We start from the raw sequence: 20,935 nt of genomic DNA on the forward strand, positions 1-20,935 counted from the left end.
GTATACAAGCTGGGGGAAGAAGAAGGAAAGGGGGGGACGTTCGGAGTGATGGCGTTTGTCTTCCCAAGTAACTGTTACGCGTGATGGAGCCCTGCTTTCCTGGAGATGGCTGCACACCTGCCTGCCCATGGGAAGTAGTGAATGAATTCCTTGTCTTGCTTTGCTTGCATGTGTGGCTTTTGCTTTGCCTATTAAACTGTCTTTATCTCAACCCACGAGTTTTCTCACTTTTACTCTTCTGATTCTCTCCCCCATCCCACTGGGGGGGAGCGAGCGAGCGGCTGTGTGGTGCTTAGTTGCCAGCTGGGGTTAAACCACAACACTATAGAACAGGAAAGCCAGAATAATTTTTTAAAGAGTGACAAATTTTAAACAATTATGAAGAGTAATCACAAATTACTTAGCCGGAAGGCGTATTCTTGTTTGCTGATTTTTTTTTTTTGTAAAAAAATTTATAGAATATTAATATTTAGAAACCATCCGCCTTATGAAATAGTTTTAGATTAATGTAGCACAAACTAACACTTTCATTTCCAGTAAAACCATTTCAGAAGTGCAATAAAGCAATGAACGGGGGAGCACGGTAATCATTAGTGTCATGCGCTGAACTTCATCCCTGAAACAAAGTGGTTCAAAGATGTGATTATCCCACAATAATCACTCCGTGTGTTTCACCTAGTTGCTTAATGAAGTAGTTCAAATTGTGTTAAGGGTGTATTTTAATCATCCAAATCCATCAGAAGCATATGGACCCAATACAGGAAAAGCACTACTGAAAAGTGATTGGTAGAACGTTGAGCTGTTGGATTCAATTTTTGCAAGTTTAATTAATTGCACTATTGGGACTTTACGCTTCATAGCAATTTTTAAGTCCTATGTAAGATCTGGATCAGCAAAAGACTGAAGTCCATAATTAGCATAATCCAGAGAAATATAAAGGTCCTGATCCAGTCTTCATTCATGTCAGTGTCAAAAATCACTTTTCCCTCAATAAAATTAGGATGAGACACGAGGTCATTAGAAAAGTATTAAATATCACCTAACAATAAGTCGTCTTTAAGAAATGAAACGGAAGAGAATGAAAGACCATTTTGATTGCTCAGACAGTATAGTCTTCCCTGTTGATCAGTATCTGAAAACTGTTTACAAAGTTCTTGGCAACTTGAAGTTTCCATAGCTCAAAATCAGCCATTAACAACCCTTACAAGTCAATTAAAAATTTCTCTCTGCAGTATTGATAAATGACACAATGTACATCAGATTTTGTAGCAAAATGCCAGAGCTGAATGAGCCCTTTGGACTTTAAAGGCAGAGTAACTTCAGTTTACAGCATTCCATGCTGCTGGTGCTTCATTTCAAAAACCGTGCTTGTAACAGTAGATGAAAATTTTAGGGTCCAGATGAAATTATGCATTTCTATTCATTCTGTGGTGAGGACTAATGCTTGTAAACTTCTATGTTTCCAACATGGATGTTGATAACTAATGTTAATAGGCTGAACTGAGAACAAAAAAAAAGATTCAACACTGATGACACATATTATTAGGAATGCTATTATAATCTTAAAATTCAAGGTTTGCACCTTGTAATATTGTGAGATACTGGAATGAACTTCTGTATCAATTGAGTTGTTCAATTTACCTAGAGCCTCAAAGCCTTTAGAAATCTGAAGTGCTCAGAGATGACTCTCTGACCTTTACTGTATTACGAATAGGTCTGATTCTCAAGATCCACATCCATTAAATGCTTGGATGAGCTCAGTATTTATTGTTCTTTCATCTCATTAAAACAGCTAAAAGGTTGGGAAAAGGCATAATGTAAAGAAAGGTCAAGTGGTAATCATGGTGTGAAATGCTGTTACATGTGTAAGTATAATAATTCTTTAGACTTTATGCTCCCTGGAGAGGAAGTTGTTCAAAACTGTTCACCTAAAACGGTTTATTTTGTGCTAAATATAGCTCAACAGCACTAAATGGGGGAATTAGACTGACCTTTTGCTCCTCTGCATCTGCAATGGCCTTTTCTTGGCTCACTTTCTCAGTCTGAAACCCTATCTTAGCAATCAAAGCTTCAGCATCTTGATTTCTCAGTTGCCGTTCTGCCTCTTGAGAAGCAAGTTTGGAGTTTAGATCTTCTACCTACAGGGCAAAAGGTAATGGGTTATTCGGGAGCAAGGGTCATTAGGTGTGGTTCTGGAAAGATTATACCACATGATCCCCAAAAAGCTGAACTGAAAAAAAAATTCATGTTTCGTGGGTCTCAGTACTAAAAGTGTCATCTTTTCCTTTCTTTATTTTGTTCCCATTTGACAGCTCCTTGTTTGTAGCTCACAGAATTTTGTTGACATAAAGAATTTAATAAGAACAGCCTAACTGCTTCCACCAGGGACTCTGCAGCTCCCCTGAGATGCTCAGATGTCTGTCCAGCTGCTGAGGTTGTGTTTGTAACCAGGTGTCTCAGCAGTGCAACAAGGCCCAGCTGCAGCACCTAGCAAAGTTGCAAATGTAAAAGCAAAAGGACATCATGGAAAACGCTTAGTAATCACTCTGAGCAGATAATTCCAGCAGAGGTTTGCTGAAAGGTTAAGACAAACTCAGAGACTGATGAACAAAGACTAGCTGTTAGTTTGCTGAAATAGCAATTTATTGCCTGCCAGGCGAGAAACCTGTATCAAAATATCCAGTAACCATATCTTTCCACATGTAAAGGAATTGTTTCAAATACCTGTTTGTTTCCCCCATTCCCCCATCCCTCCAAGCATTTTATCTGGAAACCATTCATGATAAAAGGCTATATTTTAACCAAAGAGGACTCTTGTTAACCTGATCTGGATAGGGCTGGTAAGACAAAGAGAAAGACAAAGATTAGAGAGCTTAAACTTTCATCACATGGAAGGTGTTGAGGGCTCTTCCTTGGTGGGCTCCTGAAATCTTACAAAATCTACCTTTTCAAAATTTGACCATTTTGAAATGAGAAGACAAAGCTGTAATACTGAGTTGTAACATATGACTGTAGAGATCCCAAATCTCTCCCCTGACTTTATTTTTTAATTTATTTGAGCTGACTTTGTGTCTCTTTCTTTCTGAAAAAAATACACAGTGCCACATTTGATATTCTTGTGTGGAGCTCCAGCATGCAGGATAAAAATGGCTCAGTGTTCAAATACTTGAAATTGTCAAATTACCTTTTGGTCATCATCAAATTAGAATTCAGAGAAAAAGAGTGTTTTAATCATTTACTAGCATGGGATACCTTATTAAAAACAGACTTTAAAAAAGCAGTCACCCTTTTCTAGTGACCATTTATTTTTTCAGGTCTTCAGCTTGAAAAGTGGGAATAAGCCATTCAGCTCCCATTATTGTCATGCAGTAGCACAAAGATGCAACATTACACAAGGACTGGAGCCGAGCATTTAATTTGCAGTTTTTATATAAACTGTGTAATTTTTATTTTTAATAAAGAAATTGCTGGATTACGGCTTCCTTTCAGCATCTGCAATAGGGATTATGGAATATGTGGCGGGGGGCAGAGGGAAAGGCTTCAAAGCAGTTTCCCCACCCTTCTGTCTTTGTGGACTGACTAGCCAGAAATGAACTGTAGGTGGAAGCACTGACTGGGGGCTAAGTGGCACTACCCCCACAAGGAGGCGATGACAGCTGATGCAAAGGCTCCACACTTGTTCCTCCTGCTTTCATTACCCCTCAGGTGGTCACTGGCCATGCACAAAATCCCCACGTACGGAACTGCATCTTCTCTCTCCATGGTCTGGCTTTTACTGTGGCACTTACTTCCCCTCCCACTCCTTTACTGTGGCCCCACTACACTCCCCTTCCCTTCAGACTTTGTCCTTGCCCAAATGGATGGACACCTCTTTCCAAAGACAGCTAAAGAGCTCAAAGAGCTTCTATGTGAAGGAAAAAAACAAACCCCAGTTTCCAAAATCAGGTAATTTAAGTGAAACACAAAAATGCCACCCCACAACTAATAAGTCTAATGAAAAGGTGCTGCGATAACTTTGTTTTATTAGCAACAAACCCAAGATCGTTTATAAAGAATGAAAGAAAAGGTTGTTTACCTGGAAAGCTGCTGCCTTCAGCTTCTGCATGCCATTCACCAAGTGCTCCACGTGTCCCGACATCTCCTTGCTTTTCTTCTCTAGGAGGATCTTATAAAGCACGATTTGCTCCAGAAAACTCTTCAGAGTGGTGCAATTGTATCGTCTCTCATTATGATTCTATTTGGCACTCAGCATATTCATACTGGTGTGGGCATAAGCCATGAAATCGCAAATGGAGTCCTGGATGAGTGGCTGAACATACCTAAGGAACAAGAACAAATGTAAGCACAGAAGCAAAGAAATGTTTCAAAAATTAAGTATATCTGTGTAAGTCAGAAAAGGTTACGTTTCTAAGGATGGCTTGTTCAAAAAACTGTTCTTCAGTATACCCTAAACAATTTTGTCAGCATGTAAAAAACATTAAAGCAAAATGAGTCTTCCCCAACTTTTTTGCATATAAATTAATTAATTCTGCACTGGCATTCATTAAGTCTTCATCACCAGAGAAGCTCAGTGCTTCAACATACTTTAAATTTTTTTAAAATAAATACACCTAAAAGCTCAAAACAGAGATTAAATCAGTCACTATACTGCTATAGGCAGACTTAATACTACATGGATTTTCTATTTTACCTCAGGAAATCCTGTTTAAGAAAAATTCTTTATAGGTTAAAGAAATACAATAGAGTGGCTACTTTAATCACACTGATCCCCACATACCTCATATATCATCAAATTCCTATTCAGAGTGAAGTGCATTTATGCCATTAACTTAAGATTGAGCAGAACCGGACTGATTTCTGAAGTTGTACAAGTCCCTACTTATCCGTGCTTGTCAAAGTCAGGGATAAACTAACATAAACTGGTACGAGGGCAGGATTAGAGCACTGTGGAGTGCTTCTGAAAGCTGAGTCTCTATCTACCATAAAATGTCAGAAAATCAGCAACGTTTCTGTGCTGAAGAGATTTGCTGTCTGTTTCAAGGGGTATTTGACCAGAAAAGTAGTTACAACTTTATGGAGCTCAGAGTCACCCCGAGCTGTGACAGTCAAGACTCTTCCCTTCCCTAGGTGCCACCCAGGCACCAAACCATGAAGTATACCTCCAGCTCCAAGCAGAGCTCAGCACGCTGCAGAAGGGACCCGAGCGATCCTACAGCCCCAGGGAGCTGCGCTGGGTGCCACGTAGCACTGCATGGGGTTTCTTTCTCATCACAGGGAGAAAAATGCAGCCGTGAGACTGGAAAACTCTTTTCACATACTGTAGGATAACCAAAACAGGCTAGGCATATTTAAAACAGCTCCAGATGGTCGTTTAGTCATGTATTTCTGAGCAAAATGCAGAGGTAAAATGCCTGTCTTTATTCGCCTCTCACAGAAAGAAGAGAGGTAGTTCCAGGACTAAAGCTCAAAGGCCCTTTTTCTAAATTTTTTGGAAACGCCACTAGCAAATACAAGATACTACAACACTACTTTGAATTAGAGTATACTTCCCCAGGATAAAGGTGAAATAAGAAACCCCCAAAATTCATTTTTGTTTGTTTTAAAGGACCCTACCTACCTATACTGCTAGAATATACACATATACGTGTCTAAGCAAGAGTACTGTATGCAAAATTAACAGGGAAATACTAAGAAAACCCATTTAACTCCATCACTGTAGCTAACTTCCATTTTGTCCTCTATGACTTCTAGCATACTTTACTTTATAATTTGTGGAGTCACATCTCCCTCATTTTAATGATTATTTATTGCATTCTGTACAAGACGAACCCAGTTCAATTAATCAAGGGAAGCCTAAAAATCAATTAATATGAATTAAATGAGCTACACCAACTCTTAGGAAAGTCACACATAATTTACCAAAGCATTGTCAATAATGCTTAGGGAACTTTGGGAAAATTGCTCACGAGTGGCTGTTGATGCAGTTAAATGTTTTAAGCCTACATCATTAATATTACAATCAGGTTGATGCAGAAAGACTTGCCATTTTTCTCAGTAAGAAACCTCATTATTTTCTTGTGACTTTTAAAAGCTAGTTTAGAAGAATACTTATTTCACCTACGATTACAAAAACAGAAATTAAAACAAGGACTAAATAAAGAATGAGTTGCTTTACAAATTAAAAAAATCTGAACATCATTAGTTGAGGCAAAGCTAGCATAGATTCATCTTAAAAATAAAATTGTTAGTAAAAGCAAGGCTACTCAGCAGCAATGGACATTTTATGCAGATTTGAGCAGCACTTGGCTTCCAACTGAAATGCGTTTCAGCCTTTTTCTCCTTTTTTTCATTGTTTGTGACACACACGCACCCTGCAGTACAGCTCTTCCTCATGAAAGACAACCTCCTTACACATGATCCTTATGAGAGGTCTCTACTCAGCAGCCCTGAAAAGCCCTCTAACAACAGTTTCATTTGTAAATCAGTGAGGGAAGAAGTGGGTTCCGGTAGAGCTGGAAGTGGCCCGAGACAACTTGTCTCAGTGGGGCAAAATAACTATTGTTATCGAGCTTAACAAAATGGCACAGCATGGGAGACATGCCGAGCCAGAGAGCAGCTGGTTGTAATTCACACTGGTTTTCAGAAAACACTAATCGTTCCCGAACAGACCTCTTTGAGGATTGGTCTTCCCTGCATTTTCAATTTGTCACTTTCTCTTATGATAAGGTCAGCGGTGACAGCACTTCCTGACATTAACAGCTGTGGCTTTTAAAAGGGTCATTGTGGAACTACTAATTGCAGTAATTTCATTAGCATAAATTATTTATTCTGCCATTCATTTATCTCCAGTTTTTTTTTTTTTTAATACTACATTGTACTTTTCAATATATGTCCATTCAGGGTTATAGGCAAAGGAAATTATTATTGCTAATTTAGCCTTCTTTATTAAAAAAAGCAAACAAAAAAGAGTTGATACAGTAACAAAATCTGATTTAACTGCAGTTCACTAGAAAGCATAAAGTAGCTTGAAGCCAATAATGAAGATCAGGCTGGTACAAATCAAAACCATTCAACAGTCCTAAAAACAACTGAGCAATAAGCCTATATACAATCTGAAGGAAAATATAAGGGTGAAGTCTGTTCATTCTCATGCCATCTCTCTATTCTAGGCCTTGGCTAACTGACTTTTAAGCATGCAAAAAAAAAAAAAAATAAACAATGGAAGTTATGAGTAGAGTTTAGACAGGAGTTTTGCCCTTTTACTTTCCTCAGGATGTAAATTAGTCATTACCAAATTGATAAATCTTAGCTCTTTACAGTTAAGTTGAGCTAGCTGAAACACACCAAGCAAAGAGCAAAAAAGACCAATGTCACTGAACTTGAATGCATCCCACAGGCAGTTATCAAAACTAAGAATAAAACCAAGCCAGAAGGCTTCAGTGGCTGAAAGAAGAGGTAACTGGGAAGTGAGCCTGGGGAGGAGTGAGGAGTGTAAGAGGCAAAGGGAGAAAGCAAAAAAGTTACTTCAGGCTTCTTCTTTGCCGCACCACATGTGTAAAATACTTTGGAATACAATAAATTAAGAGTTTAATGAATTTATCCTTGGTATGCTTAACAGTGCGCGCTGCTTGGTGCTAAGCACCAGAGGAGCAGCATACAAGACAGCAACAGCAAAATACTCAGAGGAGACGGCAGAGATGTACGTTGCTGTTATTTTCAAAGGGATGGATTAAACAATCCTGACTCTTTTATTCTGTACTCAGTCCTGATATGTGAAACCAGCTGAAAGTAAGGAAGAGAGATTGTGTCATGTTAAATTTGGAGACAGAGACATTATTTCAAAATACTATAGATCATGTTTCATACCAAATGAGGCGCTTTTGTAAGTTCGTTAAGCTTTCAGAATCACTGCACAGTGTTCTTTGCTTGTGCTCCTTTTAAATGTAAGTTTAGCAATTTGAGTGCTGAAACAGAAGAGGGCTCTTTTCCTTTCTTTTCTCCCAAGAAATCAAAAACATCTGAATTGACTAAATTTCTGGTACTCTCAACTTCTTTCCAAATATCCCTGAACCCACTGTCTCTTGTCCTTAACACCCACATCATCCAATGTCCTTCTGAGTGAAAAGGGGCTCATGGGACTTATTTTCAACAGGCACCATAATTAAGGAGGATCACTTGTTCTTTCTCTTCAGATACTTTCACACAGGGCAGAAGGGACATTCACAGCATCTTTCAGAGCACAAACGGATGCTGCCGCTCACCGTCTCCCTGCTGAGGTCAATCTTCCCCCTTCCTTCCCTGGATAAATTGTATCTTCCAGAAAAGTAGCTAGACTTGGTTTGAAGATAAAGAGATGGAGAATCTAAGACTTCCTTCTCAACTCCCACAATCACCATGCATTTTTTTATGGTTTTCTCTTACCATTGAAACACAGAAACACAGATTTTTTCCAGTTTTTGTTAAAACAATGTAGATATGACGCCATATTTTTTCCTAAGAGGGGGAAAAAAAAAAAAAAAAAAAATCATTAGCTTAACTTCAAGCTGCCCTAATTAAAACAATCCATAATATAGTTATACAGTGATGAACAAAAAAAATCTAGCAATTACTATTGAGTTTTTTTGGAAACACTGAAACAGGACAATTAGGAGCTAAGTGTCAATTATGCCAAAGTATTCACTCAATAATAGATCTTGCATTGCTCATCATAAGGGACAGCAGGATTACAGTACGTTTCAGAGGTCCAGGCATACATGAGCCCTGGCTAACAAGATGTGTCTACTAAGAACAAACAAAAGGCTTTCCTGAGATATCTAAAATGGAGCAAGTGAAAAGATGTATCAACATGCCAGCGCTAGAGATGAGAGGAGAGGAGACCACCTCCTATAAATCTTCAACAGAGAGGGGAAGGCAGACTGCAGCTAAGATTCCCTCTCTTCTTCAGGGTGCTCCTTTTCTAGCCTGCCCCTCTCATTCTTTCGATATCTTAATACACCTCTGCAACTCTCCTGTCCCCCCTCCCTTTACTATTTTTCTGTGATCATTCTCCCTTCACCTCCCTTTTACTCCTCCTCAGACTGTTTGCTGTACACCTCTTCTCCCTTTCTGGTTCAGTTTTGCTTCTCTTCTACCTTTTTTGGTTGAGCTCCCCTCCTCTCCCACCATAATACTGTCGTAGTTTCTCTTATTTCAACGCCTCTGTTCTGAGCTCTCTTTTTCCATCACTTTCAAACCCTTGTCTCTTCCTAATATTTTTTGCATTCTGCTGTCTTGTCTGTTGGTCTTCTCATCAGCTGCACACGCAGACATGACTCAGGCACCCAGTACTGCTTTACGTACGTTGATGACACAGAAACCTCAACTCACTGTCAATAAAGCGTCACGTTATTTTGTTAGTTGCCATTTATTTCACTTGCTGGGAACTGAACAGGAAAGATAATTACCAGGAGCAGTTTACACCAACGTGCAAAAGAGACTCATAAACAGTTGCTTGGATCAGTGAATTCTTTCCTAAATATCTACAAAAGGAATTATATTTGAACATAATCCTTAAATAAAAAAATAATTAAGCCCCCCCCCCCCCCCCCAGTTTCAGTATTAAAAGCCTAAATTCTGATGACCTTTCTGATGAGTCTTTTCAAAGCAGCAAAATATCATTAATTAAGGATCTGGGGAAAAAAAAAAAAAGCATTTAAGTCAAAATAAATTCTGTTCTCTTTTCTCCATGTAATTCCAGCAGTTTCTTTAAAATAAATGGGAATACATAAGCTGGTATCACATTAAAAAAAGGGCAAAACGCTCACATAAGTCCACTGAACCACAAATAACTATGCTAGTAACACTTTAAATCTCTTATGAGCTGTTAAAATAAAGCAGAAAATGCTGATGGAAGAATACAAATGACAAGGATTTGCAAACATCTCTCTTTCCCTATAGGAGGCATCCGCATGCCGCTGGAGCGCGGGCAGGAGCCAGCAGCGAGGCAGCCGGGGCGGGCTCCCCGCAGCCGGCAGATGCCGGCCGCCCCCTCCCTCGCCCAAGCCCCGGGGAGGGGAAAGGCCTGCGGGGTACCCTGGAAGCAGCCCCAGGCATCCCTGCAGAATTCCCCTCTCCTTCGCCTTCATTTCCTGAGGACTGCAGGTATTTTGTATGAGTTTGAATGGAGGACAAATGCTGTAAATGCATCAATCTCTTACGCAGAGATTTGCCTGGGGACTGGTGCTGCCCTTGACTAAAACCGGAAGGCTCTTTCTTGGGCATTCCTGAAATCCTCAATCTCTCACAATTACAAATCCCCTATACAAATAAACAGTCCCAAATATAACAGCACTCCAGAATGAAATTACTGCAAGTGCAATCACTGAAAGATCTAGAAGAGATTTACTTTCTATGTGAATTACTCCACCAGCAAATACCTGAGCAGTCTCACCGCCAGCACAACAGTGTTGTCCCATGCAGGGTGAGACAACAGAGGCAGCTTGTTAAAACTCTCAGAAGAATATGAGAATATTCCTTTTCCCTGAAAATAAACTCAGTAATGCATGATTTTTTTCTGAAAATAAACAAGTCATACTCCAGATCAATCAGGAACAGAAGGAGAATAATTGCCCAGATATTAAAACTCTAAATGCATTTGCCATGTGGTTACAGGGGAAATTTTCACCTGCTTAGTTGCTGAACAGAGGGAAAAATTTAGTTAGCCCGGACTGTGCGCTGCAATATTTCAGCCTCAGTTGCTACAACACTAGTAAATATATTTAACTGTATTGAAAAGGGTTAAATAAATTGTGTATCTATAAGATCCTAAAAAGCCTAGAATTCAAGGATTCTGCAAAGACAGTGCTATGAATTTACATGTCTTTCCCTCTTACTTCTCTGCCTGTGCTAGACAGCTCACTAAATCCTGCTGAAGAAACTGAGCAGTGACACGTCATAAAAATTCAGATTTTAGCAGGGGTGAGCTTAAACAACACCGAAGGCAACAAGTATGCAAAGAAGGAGTAAGAAGAGCATTGTTTTTTTCAGCTTATTCAGTTATCGATCTTTCAATGATCTCCATTGCTTTCTTAGAAGACTGATGAGCTTGAAACTCTGTACCTCGACCCCCTCAGCTTCCTCAATGAACCTCCTGCTGACTGAGCGCGGGGCCTCCCGCGGCCCCTCACGAAGCCAGTCAGTGGTGGGACAGTGAATTATGGCTGGGAACTCCCGAGCTCGCGCTCACAGCGTGGCACCGGTGGCAGAGAAACACAGAATGATCTGTGGAGAAGAGGGAGGGAAAAGAGAGAGAAAAGAATCACCCGGCAAGTTGAGGCAAACAAAGAAAAGCATGCAACAAACCATGGCCCATTGCAGGCGTGCACGCAGCTGAGGCTCCAAAGTAAATTTGTCAGCTAACAAACTTCATCAGCTGCCTTGGGCAAATAGATTTTACTCCCTTTCCACTGTACAAACACGGAATACTTGCACCTTCCTTCCCCTCTCTCCACGTTGGTATCAGTTACTCGGTTTGATAGCTATAAATTAATAATAATACTGCCAGAGGGACTGGCTGGCACGCAGACAGCCAGCCAGTGCACGTTCACCTGGTGATGGTGACAGAAACCCAGTTCTTGAGTTGGTAAATCTATTCAAGCCACTTCCTGCCACTTTAATATGCACTGCAACCCTGTTAAAAGAAGAAGAAGAAAGGGAGATCTGGATCTCAGCTTGTATGTGAAGTTTTAGGGACTATTCTTTACAAAAGTGGAAAGAGATGTCCAAACAAGGGTAGGCTAAAACAATCAAAGAAAAATAAATAAATCTGTGATTGCCTGTTGGTATCACTGGGCCTACCCAAAGCAACTCACATTTGGGAAGAAAGGGTTATTCTAGTCTCTCAGTCGTATCTGTGGACCCACTTACTGCCATTAGCATGTGTTTTGGCCATTGTGCTTGCTTTTAGTTAATTAGCAAAATGACAGACATCAGGCTGTTAAGACAGGACTGGAGCCTCTCCTATACACTTCTTATGAAATGAGCTATTTTTGCTGTACAGGGCTTCTCAAACCATATGGCATTGATGTTGTTAATTTCAATAGAAAATATCCAAATGGTATCAGAAAAGACTATCGCTCCCCCAACAGCCACGAGAGCCAGGCCAGAGCCCAGTCAGGCAGGCTAGGGAAGTGACAGGTTTATTCTGCTTCTAGAGTAATCGGGAATTGACATTACCTAGTAAGAGAAAACTGGATGAAAAAGGAAGAAGAGCAGGAAGTTGAAAGAAAAGAAGGAAAAAAAAAAAAGAGTGAAGAAAGGAGAAGGATGACCTGGGACAATACTTCATTGGGTTTTAAAGCAGTCAGAGAGGAGAGAGAGAAAGTGATGAGTAGATAGCAACAGTGGAAAAAGCTTCTATGGTATATGGAAAGAAGATTACACAGAAAATGGAGAAGACTTGCCAGTATCTTATAGTTTCTAAAAATACATCTCTGCACTGCAAAACACAAGGCAACAATTTCTGCAATTAACCTTTAGTTATGAGCAAAGATGAGTAAGTTTCAGTGGAACTAAGTCAAAATAAGGAAATCTTTTACCATTATTCAGAAAACCCTCTTGAAGAGAAACTGTTTGCTGGGACATTTATACAGTTTGTAAAGCTTGGATTTTATGCTGAACCACAGGGTATGTCCTTTTTTTATTCCTACGCTTTTCAGCAAAATCAATTAAGAAATGGCCTCTGGTCACAAGCACTGGTGAGGCTGTACCTCACAAAAAAACTTCTTTCTCATAGCTCCACAAACTGAGTGGAATTTTGAGATTATTGAAGGCCTCAGATCAATGACACCATTTTCAGAAGGGTGTGATATGGCCAAGTGTAACAGCAAGAAAAGTACAAGTGGTCCCTTCCGTTCAGAGCCATAGCGGAAACAGAGGAGGTGAAAGGCAGAAGACGTGAAAATCTTAAAAGAAAAAAAAGACAGACCTGAAAAAGGGTAAGAGGAAGATGCACGGAAGGCAAACAGAAGCAATGATAGTCTCCCATGTTGTGACAGACGGGAAGAGAAATGATGCAGACTAAAATACTAAATGGGGCATAAAATAGAGAAGAACTCACTGAAATCTTTACTGGTGAGTGAACCATAAATATTCAATAGAGCCCCCAAGCCCATGCTTTAGACTGCACTGTGAATTAACTTCATGTTCCACCATTTTTTAATCCATTTACTTCTTTATATTTCTAAATGGAGGGTATTCACTAGTACCTATTCCCTTTCCAACATGCTTACCAGTTTCCCAGAGCTACAAGATCTCATAGTACATTTTTTCTGTGTCTCATGGAATAGGATGTGGAGGATTATTTCATGTTAAAACAGTTTTGAATTGCTGTAGTTATTCTGATCCCCCTACTGATCCAGTTTATTGTCAAACAGAGAAAAACACCTCTCTTACATGAACCTAAAATTCTTCTAACCACAGGTGATTTACACATTTGTCTAGGAAGTACTTGAGAATGTGTCAGGAAGAGAAACCATTGGTTTTAAATCACTTGTGACTTTTGACTCCTGCAAGAATTACAAACAAACAGCAATGCATGTTCTCATATTTGCAAGAAGGTAATGCTCTCCTTCATCTTCAAGAATTTAGGCAGAAATGTAGACACCCATGCAAAAATGTAATGAAGTCCAGGTTGTCCACTGATGTTATAAAGACAGGCCGATCAGCAAGTTGATCTGATGGTACAGAAAAAAATGTCATTTCCTTTGAATGTGTTCAGCATGAAGAGAGAAATGGCAGAAATGTCCATGTAGAAATCCATTCTAGCCAAGTGATGAAAACTACACTAAAACTGTACAAAGACCACAGAAAGATCTTGGAATTTGCAGTAAAATTTTACCAGGCTGATGAGAAAGAAGGGCAAACACCGAAAAACAATCAAAACGATACAAAAATAAATGGTCTCCACCCCAAAACTCTGAATCAGAGAAGAAACATACATGAAGGATCTGCTAGGTCTGTTTCATGATTCTCAAAGACCTTGGACACTTCCGTGAGTTTTCTGAAATGTCTTCTCTATTATGCCTCGTACCCTTCAATTAGACATTCTCTCTCTTATTCGTGTCACCTAATTTTCTGATTCTATGTTCAGCTATAATATCAGAGGCATGGTAAGCAATGTTGATGCTTGGGGTACCTCATTTTCTCCTCTCTTATTCCTCCACAGCCACCTTCTCAGATCTGCATACCAGCCTTGCTATGGCAGCAGCAGTAATGGAGAGCCTGGAGATACCTGTCCCCGCTTTGATGTGCTTCTCACAAGCGCCCTTGCTATAGCAGTGGTGCCAAACTGAATCTATCACACCTCCAGAGCTGCAAACCATACACTGTCTTGCTAGAAGTTACATCTTCTACACCCTCCTACACTGCTCACATTGCTCATATGTGGACTCAACTCGCTAAGTACTGGACTGCAAGAAGAGCCCAAATCAAAGTCTGGAACCATTTGCCAAACACAAATCAATATTCAGTGTTTTCCTTAGTCTTGTACCCTAAGTAATATTTTATCCTCCCTAAATATTAAATAATTGTTTTTATGGAATGATTACTATTTATGCCTATTTATATCAATCTCATGTTGAACTTCAGGGGAGAAGGTGCTTTCTCTATCCAACGTCATTTGTTAGGAGTAATTTAAAAGAACTACTATCTATAAGGATTTGCATTAGTTTATGTGAACTGCGGATCCCCAAGAAGATAATACTGACCTTTCAGGATTGTTTACTTTTAACTTTATCTTAGCATCTAAATTCTGGATTTACTAAGTCATACCCATACTCATCTATTCTCTCCTTGCCCTTGGCGACCTCTCCAAAAAAAATTTCTCAAAGTTTTAAAGAGTATATTAGAGTAGCATGTTCTAAACTTTACTTTAACCTCATGTTTATCCACACAGTACTACTGGAGCTCATGTGGATAACTACACGACACAAAAGCCTCTCAACAGTTAACTTCCATAACAAATGAGTATGGAACAGGAGGTGAACAGTGACGAGTGAAGACAGACAGGAGAGAAATGCTTGAAGCAACAGCGCTTCTAGTGCAAGTTGCTAAATATGGTGAGCGATTCCTAGTGAATGTCTTTGCAAGAAGTACCAGGCACGCACTAGTCCTACCAGGATTATTCGTCTGGAAAGCCTGACCAAGAAAAAGGAAATACACCTGAGTAAAGCATCCTGGACTCAACTGTCATAACATCCCTGAAAACAGCTAGTTTAAAGGCAGGTGAACTTAGCATACACGAAATACAGATACACCAATCTTGCTTGCAATGCAGACATATTCAAATACCTAGCTGTTATTTCACAAGTGCAGGTTACAAAGCAAAAGGTAACACTTGAAAACAACTGCTATGAAGGCTAAGAAGAGAAGTTTAGAAGAACAATTTCTCAATCCTTTAATAAATTACTTCTTGGAATAGCTAGTTCTAGAACGCAAATTTAAACACACTATTTAAAATTTCCATTACTTTTCTTTAAAACACGAAGTTACAACTGAGTGATTTTTATTATATTGTATTGTTAGGCAGAAAATTCCCTCAGATTCCTAGCTATAATGTAACATCCTAATTAGATAACTATGTCTTTAATAATTATTTTTTGTGGACAATAAAAAATAGGGTACATAATATCCTTGAAAAAGTAGTCATAAAAAGCATGTAACCAGATCCTCACCATGGCATAACCTTTCTGTCTCCTTTAGCTTTAGTGAAATTTGGTAAAATCACATCAGGCAAGAATTTGATGCAGCATGTTTTCAGGGTTCATTTGCATTCCCGCCAGTGAATTCTCAATATTATAAAGGACCTTGTGCACCGCTTGCTTTGCACACAGAATAATGAAGACGCCATGTGATCTGATAACAAGAGAGCTGTGAGGAAAAATGAGTAATTATTACTGACTACATTCTGAGCAATCTTTGCTTAAGCAAGGAGGTCATATTTTGAAAACATTCATCATCTGCCCAGGCCATAAATGACAGTCTAATTTGACGGGGGGGGGGGGGGGGGGGGGAAGGAATAGGAAATACTCCATGTAAGAAATGCTTCATTTCTTGCAAGACAACCAGGATATAAATATTACAGTGAGAGGATATAAATATTACAGTGAGGGTATTTCATACAGTAATAGAAAAACTTAGGAAGTTCTCCAAGATAGACCCATCTCTTTCTTTGAAAGAAATGTGGATTGAGATGGACTATGCAAGAGTATTTCATCTGACATTTTTATGATTTAAATTTGCACAACTGGGTAATGAAGACAATCAGTGTGGACAGAAGAACTGGTATCCTGTGAAATTCATATCAACTTCCATGTAGCATTCACCATTCCTAAGAACACAAAACCCCCTCTTTTCTCAAATGTCCCATGTGAGCCTCACACTCACATGTCACTCTCACTACGGATGTGTCTCTTACACTATATTTTTCAGCTCATCCTCCTCTTACTTATCTCAGATATAAAAGCTCTCTAGGTTCACTGAGTGCTTCAAACAGAGCAAGACAGACAACAGTGTATCTTAATACTAATGAACAAAAGAGCACCTCAGCACATGCTTGAACACTGGTCTGACAGGACCCATCCTATTTATGTGTTAGCACACTCACTTGCATGATTTTCTCTATGTGAAACTAAGCAGTGCTGCAGCAGCCGTAAGGAGCTGTACAGACCAGGAATCATTCCTAACCAGCACTGCGCTGCTGCCATCATTTTGTGAGCAGAGCAAGGGAAAAGCTAAGCCACATGGATGCCAGCCATGTCATGCCACTAGCCCTCAGAACCACAAAAAACACTGCATAAATTTACTAATACAGATGTATCCTTAAAAATCAGCTTCCTAAGTACTCAAGAAGAGATGGCTGACATCCAAATGAGAAGCGCCTGGAGCTTTTCATAGAGAAAGAGGAACTCTGTAAGAGCCTGCCAACTGCAGAAGCAGCTGTTTTGCGTGCTACAGAACTTCGAAATCCTCGATAGCTTCTCGGCTGTCTAGTAACATAACTGAGCCTTCATTCGGCAGGAGGGCAGTAACTCTGTCTGTCTGTCCCTGATCCACCTGCCTCCTTAGCGGCAATTGGTTGGTGAGTTCAGAAATTAGTTGGGAGATGAGACTGATCAAGTGATAGACAGCATGATCAACTGAATCCTTATTTCCGATTGAATCAGACAAATATAATCGCGTCTGGGGTTAGTATTAGTTTAACATAGAACCAGAAACCCTAAAAACATGGTTCTCTGGCTGGGATTAAAGCAGTCAGGATAATAGGCACATGTATTTATGCCCTCAAAGGAAAAACCACAAAAGCTGGCCAAAAGCTGAGCTGTGATGGGGCTGCACAAGTTCCTCTTGGATTCATAGGTAAGAGAGCTGTTCTGTCAGTGGCAAAACAGACCACAAGGAAAATGCTAACATGTCCTGATGAAAGAGTACTTGGAAATAATTTAAAACCAAAGTAATAGTAATAATATGGACAAGATTGCCTGTGGCAATGCAGTGCACCTGCCCTGCCTATGTTTGACATTAATTCTGGCTGAAGCATGAAACTGCTTTGCTGCTGAGTTCCTTAGAAAATGGGGAGCCAGCTAAATACCGACAGGACTATGCAAGGAGGAGACCATTATAAAGATGTAATGACTAAAGTAGTCCAGCCAAGTCTACCTATTGGAAGGAAACCGGAGAAACAGTATTCCCCTAAAACCAGCAGACTTAGTTCTTAATGCTGGGATTTCACAATGGCCACTGAGGGACTGTAAACTTTGAAACATGAGGAAAATACGCAATAAGGAAACTCGTTCAAGAAATGGGAGCAAGTATTTGTAGCAGACATCTGCAACTCATGAAGAAAACTGGCTGCACAGGGACTAAGTAACAGATTCAGTTCGGAAGAAAAGCCATATAATATGTATGACTTTAGAATACATAGTAATGTTTAAGAGCACTGAGGAAACTGAGATGAGCTAGTAGGAAATGTAGAACTCAGAAAACATGCAAAGATGAAATGCTATAAAGAGTATGTTTACTGGAAAGAGTGCATTTAAGAGTATGTTTGTGTAGGACATGGTTTGCAAGGCATTTAGGCACAGTGTCCCCATTTTTGGGAAAATGTTGTAAAGTTGCCACGACCAAAAGAATAAAATAAAATCAGATGGAGCTCAAGAGACAGCAGGACTGACTGGCCATGCCTCATATCCATGCTTTCGAGAAATAGTTGCTTCTTCTGGCCTTTACTTCTACAAGAAAAATTTGGTAACGTGCAGAGTATTTAAGAGTGATTACTGCACGGTCATATGGGATACTGAAAAACTTCTGGAGCTCCAGCAAATCACTCTGAGCCTTACAAACTTCTCAGCCTATGCATTGCCATGCCTTAGCACTGTTGGCACATTACCGTTCACAATGTTTGGCTGTCAGCTTTGTTTGCTTAAGCAACATTCTTCCTTTTTAATTTATTTCATTGTTCATCACAAAAGTTTTTGAAATCCTCAGGTGCATATATGTCCTCGCACACACTTCAACTGTGGGCCCATATTTTATAATGGTGCAATCCACTGTCTTTAACTGACATGCTTCCAACTTACACTGACATAAATTTGCACCTACATACATGGCATGTTCTCAGTACGTTAACAGCAGAATTGATTGCAAGTTCCAGACTGAAAACAATCCAAACAAAAACAACACAAAACCAAAGAGCTATGGTGGTTCAAAGAATTGGACTGTGTAGTTTGGGTTCCTGAGATACAGATTCCTCATCATAAACAGAACTGTAGGGTATAAGATGATGGGTAAGCACAACAGAAATGTAGCTTAATGTAGGATGTTGGGTTTCTAAAATGAAATTGAAAAATGAGACTATATCACTTCACTAAGCTTTAACATTCTGGAACTGTCTAAATTCTCCCCTTTGTTCTCTTTTACATTTTATTAGTCTTTTATTCTTCAAATCTAGGGAAAGGAGGAGGTGATAGGTCAACCCAGCACTAACTAAAAGTCCATACAGATATCTGCCAGTGTGTTAACTCATGAAATTCGTCTCCTTCAGTACTCTAATGTCTCTACTTTGCTTCCCTGCAACATGAATAGGTATCTCCTGTTAGTGCCTCCAGAAGTAATAATTTGCACAGTGGGGGACTGATGAAATGGTTGCAAAGTAAAAGGCATTTGAAAGCTAGCTTTCAAAAAGCCCTTAAAAAAAAAAAAAGAAAAAGAAGAAATTGTTGGAGGAATAAGGAAAACACAAAGGAAAAGAAATGGAAAAGAAGAAAGTGAAGAGAGATATTAGACATTTTTTTTTTCTTGTCCTTTCTTAAAAATGTACACAAATGTAATAGTCATGAAACAGAGACAAATAACACTGACCTGAAATAGAGAGATATATATATATATACACACACACACACACAGAGAGGGTAAGCACCACTATTGACCATGTCACTGACGTCTGGAAAAGTGAAAACCAATACAGAATATGTCACACTAGATCCCGTACAAGTCTCCACTGGCCTTTGAGTTACAGAAGAAATTTGTGGAGAAACAGAAGTGATGGCAACAAAATAAGAGATAGGAGGGAACATCAGCAAAACTAAAGCAGGATAGGAAATAGTGAGAAGATGAGAGGGGAAAAAAGAGAAAGTGGTATGTTATAAAGTGTAAGAACTTGAAAAAAATCTCATAACCAAATAAGAATGGGCTTTAGATCAGTGGTGGTTAAATGCTTCAGAAGAAGCAGAAAAAACCCACACAGAAAACTACTGTGGAATAATCTGCTATGGGAAGGCTCTTCTCATCCCCAAACAGATCAGTCTAATACACAAAGTACAGGGCATATATTCCTTTCAAAACAGTCTCTTTGTAAAAGGTTAATGGTTTTCAGACTTTTAATTTTCTTTTCTCAACTTTCAGCTACATACATGTTTGAGATAATGTACAAAATTGAAGCCTGCATAAACCAAAAGTTCCTAAAGATTCCACTCCAAAACCAGTGTTTCCAGCTTCTGCTTTCCAGCTTTCAGGAACAACCTTACTGCTAAAATGGAGTTCTAAGAGAACTCTAGAAATCGCAACTGACACTTGTTGCAATTGTGGCATCATATTAACGTGTATTGTTAAACAGCTTTTGACCTGAAAACAGCTACATGGATATTTTTATTTTCCCAGTTTTAAATGGCATAGGAAAAGTAGAAATAATTAACATTTACTGTGAAATTTCAGTCATTTGTGCAAATGTTTAAGAGTTGACTACACATACTGAATTACTGTATGTGTAATTAGGGAACACATTTACAACTGCACTAACTGCACCAGTAACTCATCAGCATCTCACTTCTCTCTGAAACGCATCGTGATTTTCAAAACATAAGACCATGTAACTAAGACGCAGATCAGCTATGTGACTTTCCTATGAGCAGGCAGGGAGTCAGTAGCCAGACCTAGTAGTAAAACTTGGCGTACACCAAGCCTCCACACAGAGAAGGCTATTATAGGGGTAACGTGAGGGAGGCAAATTGGGTGTCACATGTTGGAGAGTATGTCTTTCAAGAGAAGTATGCCAACATACACCGGGTCGTAAGACCACTGCGATACGTTATAACTTTAACCAGCTTAGTATTGCCTCTCTCCGCTGAGATATGCCTTACTTTTAACTGCAGCTGCACTCTACTGCAGAAGAGCCTCCAGCAGCTTTCTCTGATGTCCATCAGGCCCAGGGCTCAGACTTCTTTTCTAACTCATGTAACTCTGCCCTCCACATCTTCATCGCTGAACAGATCTGGAACCTCTCCTGCAAAAAGACAAAGAGGTAGTTAGGAGAAGCCTTACACAATACAACCTGAGAAATAAACTCCTATGTGGTATTTAGCACAATGGGGTTTAGGCGCATAACTAGAGCTACGTTGTGATA

General features: G+C 39.5%; 1 protein-coding gene across 1 annotated transcript in view; it reads right to left on the reverse strand.

Annotated features, from left to right (window-relative positions):
• Positions 1-20,935, reverse strand: part of DNAH11 (dynein axonemal heavy chain 11) — a gene marked incomplete at both ends in the record, with an annotated part of 151,645 nt that overhangs the window by 58,472 nt on the left and 72,238 nt on the right. The window contains 6 exon segments of the mRNA XM_082329513.1: positions 1,988-2,138; positions 4,076-4,234; positions 4,238-4,319; positions 4,691-4,701; positions 11,098-11,220; positions 11,224-11,259. Of these exon segments, the coding sequence (XP_082185639.1) occupies positions 1,988-2,138; positions 4,076-4,234; positions 4,238-4,319; positions 4,691-4,701; positions 11,098-11,220; positions 11,224-11,259 (562 nt within the window).

Source organism: Platalea leucorodia, assembly GCF_965183815.1.
Source record: "Platalea leucorodia genome assembly, chromosome: 1".
NCBI lineage: Eukaryota > Metazoa > Chordata > Aves > Pelecaniformes > Threskiornithidae > Platalea > Platalea leucorodia.